General features: G+C 43.5%; 1 protein-coding gene across 1 annotated transcript in view; it reads right to left on the bottom strand.

Moving 5' to 3' along the window:
• RPS23 (ribosomal protein S23) overlaps positions 1–3868 on the bottom strand; it is a 6113-nt gene extending 2245 nt beyond the window's left edge. Inside the window, exons 1-3 of the mRNA XM_009886885.1 lie at positions 3699–3868; positions 2646–2766; positions 1471–1619 (exon numbers count right to left, since the gene is read on the bottom strand). Coding sequence (XP_009885187.1) covers positions 1471–1619; positions 2646–2766; positions 3699–3868 — 440 coding nt within the window. The remainder of the gene's footprint in view (positions 1–1470; positions 1620–2645; positions 2767–3698) is intronic.
• Positions 3869–6023: the final 2155 nt, after the last annotated feature.

Genomic DNA, 6023 nt, shown 5'->3' with positions numbered 1-6023 from the left:
GCTTAAAGTGAGGGTGGCACAGTGGTACCGGGCCTGTTGCGTGTGGGGTGGCCTCGGCTGCCGCTCGGGAGGCCTCTTCCTTCTTCCACAGCACTTTTGGAGCTCTTCATCCGCATCAGACACCTGCCAAGCTTCTCAGAACGCGAGCAAAAGCAGAAGTCTCATGTATGGTGCATTTAGGGTGAGCGAGGAAGATGCCAAGGAGCTCTGATGGTAGCTGAGCCAGGGTTTCTTACTTCCCACTGCTGTCCTAAATAACTGCATTGCCCCTAAGTCTTCCAGTGGATCTACAGCAGAGTAAAATCCTGTAACAAAACCCAAGCATTGATTAAGTCTGAATACTACTGGTAGTCCATGCTGCCAAACTCCAGCAACGGGCAGATGCTGACCGCACGGGCACAGCAGCCTCGTTCAAGCAGTCAGTCCACTCCATGAAAGAAAAAGTCATGAACATTTTCTTGCCTTTTTGGGATTGTTGTGAAGGAGCAGTAATTGATCTAAATGTATCTTTATTAACACACCCTGTGTTTACAGCTAAAACAGAAAATACATACTTGTTTATGTAGGGCTGTTTTTGCATTCAATCTGGGTAGGCTAAATAGTCAAAAAACATTAAATAAACAATCAAAAAAACCCCATCAGAAAGCAATGAACACAACCCAGAAAACCCAGCAACAGTTTCAGGAGCAAATGTTACTATTATACAAAGCAGCTCTTTAGAAGATGCCATTCCAATGTGGTATTTGGTAATTTTAAGAATAGGGAAGTTAATCTTGTAAAAATGCTACAGCTTTGCTTTACAATCTTAAAAAGATTAGGAATACTTAGTCCTTAAAAGCTGACTAGGAAGGAAATTGATAAATAAAATGAATGTACTGAAACAAACGATGGCATTTGGTGCACAAATATTCACTAATGTTAAGATTTAGGAAAGGTGATGCTACTATAGGTTTTGCTATTTCTTTTTAAACTTTAGTAGGACTTTGGGACACTTCTGTTAGGACAGTTTCTCTTCATTTCACCATCTTCTTCAAAATGAGTATTAGTTGATCCAAAACCAAAGAGAAATGCTCAGGTTTAATTAGTGTTACCCATTGCAAAAATGTTCTTTCAGGCATGTCACCCAGTTGTTAATAACACGCAGAGGATATATTTGTATATACAAACCATTTATTACGGCACAGAAAGGCATAAAATTATCAAAATGTTTGTTAGTACTTGTGGTGGTGCAGACCCCCCTGGGCCGCGTTGCGATGTCAGGACCCACCAGCATTGTGTTCTGGTGTTGATGCAGGTGCAGTGGGCCAGGACCATCTGTCGCTTTCTTGTCTTGGTTGTGAGTGCAGTCAGTTGGGGCAATGGGGTACTTTCTTGTCCTGGTTACAAGTACAGTGAGTTAGGACGATTAGGCACTCCCTAACAATACTTGACACTCCTGCTGCCTGGATCATAGCCTGCTCTGGAAGGTACCAGACAAGAATTGTGGCCAAAATGGAAAAATACTGACCAAAGTCAATCATCTTGCGATCGTAGAAATAGCGATCCCAAGTGAGACCCTTTGAGCTGTCTGGGATCACGGCAGGCTGTGACCCAATATCTCCCCCTGAGTTGGGACGCCTCTCAGGGTAGATTTTGCAGGGATTTCAAACAGTAGATTTTGTGAGGATTTTGAAGATTAGATTTTGTGAGGATTTTGAAGAGTATATTTATTGAGGATTTCAGAGATCATGTGCTGACAAATGCCGATGAAGGAAAGGAGTGAGTCATTCACTGCTATTGTATTTCTTGAGGTTTCAAAGATCGTTTCGTACCCATAATTTACTACTTTTTGCAAAAAGACAAACATCCTAATTATATAGGTTAACCTCTATATCTGTTTGTGTGTGTACGATTTGATTTAGGAAACTCTGTTGTAAGTCTTGTGTCTGCATGCCATTTGATTTAGGAAACCGTTGTAAGTCTTATGTGAACCTTACTGTTTTCAGATCTTTAACTAAGTTGCTGTGTTGGTTGTGGCAAATTTTCTTAAATCACTCTGATGATTGGCTGATGATTAAATATTGTTAAAAATCATACAACCTAATCCTGTGTTAATAAATCTTAAATTGCTGCTACCTCAAGGTTGTGCAGGATCCTAAAACTGATATACGTGACAGTACTCTAGCTTGCACAAAAGGAACTTGTGGTCTTGGTTACTCCTTTTTGTCCTTGTACAAGCCCAACAGAGAAACACTGGCTACTTTGACAACCTTGAATTCCATGAACGTCACCATACAGGGTGACCCTTCCAACCAAAACCCGCAACCAGAACTTCTGTCATTTTCCTAGAATTTAGCAGTAACCAGATAGCTAGAAACAACTGTATGATTTAATTGAAATAACAAATAAGAATGAAGTCAAGTAAAGCTAATAACCAAGACTCGCTTTGGTAAATTTTCACGTCTATGTACAGTGGAGAAGCTGCACTCTGAGTCTGTTGAAATGGCCTCAAATTGGAAAATTCAAGCTTCACAATTCCACGGTCTGTTATTAACCAGCTAACAGCAGTTCTACACTCACCAAAGCGTTGGGTGAGTAACATTACTATTTCTGAGCAGTTATACTGGGACAGTTAGCTTCACTAGTTGTGGATGCAGGGTATTTACCTTGATGGAGTTCAGGCAGCCACCGTTGGGAACAAGGGCCGTTGTTTTCCTGCCGTTCTGGATCAGCTGGACACTAACACCTTGCTGGATGGCATGGTTGGGCTGCTTTGCTTCCACAGGTCTGTTTGACGGAGGAGCGAACCGGACACTGAGCAGCTGTTTCTTCGCGTGGGGCAGCCCCACGGTCAGTCCCTGCTGGCACCCCGGTGCTCAATGTGCCGGCCACTGATGTGGCCCTGTCCCCAGTGCTCCTGGCCGCAGCTACTGTTCTGGCTTGAGGTAAAAAAGAGCCAATATTCTTTTCAGTGATTCTACTTTTCATCTAAGCCTTTTCTAACTAACTAAACTCTCTGAAGTTAACAGCCTATTTTTTCAGACAGTGTTGGCTTCTACCAGAGATAAGGCCTGATGTTTATAATTAATACCAAGGCATGGTACACAGAAAGGCTCTTGCTTATATGTACTGCTATAATACCCAAGGCCAGCTAACTTTTGTTATTTGCCCCTTTGGAGGGTTGGAATCGGAAAACTATAGAGGGGTCCCACCTGCGGGGAGGAGCAGACAGGACAGGTAACCCAAAACTGACCAACAGGGGATTCCATCCCATCTGCCTCATGCGTAGTATAAAAGCTGAGGGATCAAAGGGTCAGGCTCTTGCTTCAGTGACTGACATCCGAGGAGGACTCTCTCTGTGCATCTGCCTTTGGTCTCAATCTGTGTGTTCCTGAATCCAGATCTGGAATCCAGTTCCCATCCATTGCTGAGTCCAGTCTGGGGCTTTCCCAATGCCTGCTGGTGACTGGCAATGTGATTGTCATCCTGGGAGCTTGATATGGTTTTGTATATACTGTATATATTTCCTTATTTCCTTATTAATATTACTATATTTTCTTTTTATTATTAATTATTAGTATTTCATTAAAGTAATTTGGTTTCTTATAAACTCATAAGTCTCTCTTTCTGTCATTCTTTCACTTGGGAGAGAAGTTAGAGAACATCTGCCATTTGTTTTCGTGGTCAGCCCAGCCCAAACCCCAACAGATGCCCCCCACCGGGCTCTGCAGAGCCGTGCTTGCAAAGGTAGCCACAAGACCCTGCTCTCATGGGGTCCCTCTTCTTCCTGGCCAAGAATCAGAAGCTTCGTTCTTGATCCAGTCTCCATCCAGACCAGCTGCAGTAGGGCCTGGAGTCTGTATGGAGATTTCTCGGGATAGGACGGCATCTTTTGGGATTGTGGGGAAGCGTGCAAGGGGTAGAAGGGAGGCAGGAGAGTTGTAACAGGATTGATTTTTCCATCATCCGAGCCTGTGTGGTGGAGATGAAGTCTGAAAGACCTGCAGGCAAATCAGTTGCCCAGAGAGAGGATTTTGTTGGAACTGAGACAAGCTCTTTCTATATACTAAGGCCAATTTTCTGTCCGTGCTTCTGTTGCTTTGTCAGTGCATTGTGACTATATCTGAATCAGAGGAACAATGCATGCTGCAAAGTGAAAAAATAGTAATGATATATTGAGTGCTGTTACCTTGTACATTGCCTGATACCTCATACTTTGCTTGAGTTATGTTATTTTGCTCCATTCACGGTGACCTGATATGTCATCTGAAGGTAACTATGAACTGTTTTGAAAATAAATTGTGCCATTGCCTGCCTGAGGAGATGATAGACAAAGAGATGCATTATCCATGTTTGAAATTATGTCTGCAGTCTCATTCGTTGCATGCAAACACAGCGTGTGTATAATCGTTGCAGCATCAGGCAGAACAGCTGTCATCTCGGGGTCTCCATCAATGTTTATGTGATCATCCTGTTTGACAGGGGGGTTGCCGGACTGTAGTGGCACATTTGGGGATGTGTGGGATGACAGCAATACAGACTGGCTGACCTATCAGTCTTTGATTGTTGGTGTCACAAACCTCACAAAACTGTGAGCCCTTATGCTGAATACAGTCGCCAGCTGCTTTCTTAACTACCTTTTCTGCAAGGGGGATCCAAAAAAAGAGCAATGTTTAAAGTACAGTAAGATCTGCTGTGCCTCCTCCCTGGCAGTGGAAATGCTTGAACTGCCATGATACTAAGTAAAAAACAAGAAAGTGATAGCTGCTTTGTCATCAAAGGACAGGTTTTGCATGAACAGTAACTTTTAGAAGAGTGTGTGACACTTCTGCCTTTTCCCAGGGCTGCTTAAAATTTTCAGCCGAGCCATGCCTCTGTACTGATGTAATTATTCTAAGTTTAGCGTAATACATTTCTGGTGCTTCAGAGAACATTTAGAGATTATTTTCAACTGGTACTTGTTTGTCACTATGCTCCCTTATCTCATTTTTCAAGCTGGGATTCTCATGTAAGTATCTGGATTCCTCCTTAAATTGGATAGAAGCAGTGCTACTGAGGACAAGCTGCTGAGAGATTTTAAAGATTAGTGAATACTCTATCACTGAAAGAGAATGAATTAAGATGGGAAATCCTTTTTAATAGTTACAATGCTAAAGCCCCTATATTTATCTTATATCTGGAATGCAATGGGCAGGAGGTCTTAATCAGTGAAGTAGGGCTTACTGTGTGATCACATCGGTGGGTAGCTGACATTAGCTGCCGAGCAAGAAAGCAGTAGGGGTGTGTGGGGTGTGTGTGTACACAGAGAGGTATACACATACACGAACACACGTAGCTGTTAGCAGGATCAGGTTGTGACGACGTCCTGTCTGATATTTAAGTGGAGAAGTGCATAGTGGGACTAAATATCTGAGCTTCTTGTTGGGAGTGAGCTGCCCGTGCGGAATGGGGCACCCATTTCTGCCTGAACCCCCGAGTTCCCTCCGGGCTGGTCACACATCCATGGATGGCTGTGTTCATGAAGGTGGCCAGACTGCACATTAGCACGCTGCAGAGCACTGTCACTGCACCTGGTCCACCAGTAAGTATCCTGATTTCAGCTTTCCTGGTCCTGTGTAGACATGTTGAATGCAAGCTGCAGTTTGTGAATAATGTGTGGAGGGTTTGGGGAGTCAGCTCAATGTGCCTTGCCCTCTTCTTTGTCATCAGGAGCATGGCTGGTGTATATTTTGAGAAGGCTGATGAGGACAGAGGGTGTGCAGAAGAGGTACCAGTGCCTGTGACCTACCTGTCTTTTGAAAATGACCGGTCCCAGAACCAACCTGCTGTATTTGCAATGATGTGTATGCGCCTTGGTGTCTCGGTCTGACAGTCCAGGAACAGAGGCATTGTAATTCTGTGGGCATTTAACAACTGTGGTCTGGATGAGAGTTATCTGTAAGGTATAAAAACAATTGAGCCAGAAAGCTGGATGCGCACAAACTGAATTAGAGCTGAAGAAAGGAAACCACTTCCAAATATCTGACATCTAAGCTTGCTATGTC

The sequence above is a fragment of the Charadrius vociferus genome, unplaced genomic scaffold (genome assembly GCF_000708025.1).
Source record: "Charadrius vociferus isolate BGI_N301 unplaced genomic scaffold, ASM70802v2 scaffold244, whole genome shotgun sequence".
In the NCBI taxonomy this organism is placed as follows: Eukaryota; Metazoa; Chordata; class Aves; order Charadriiformes; family Charadriidae; genus Charadrius; species Charadrius vociferus.
The sequence above is the reverse complement of the archived record's forward strand: the minus strand, read 5'-3'. Positions and strand labels throughout refer to the sequence as shown.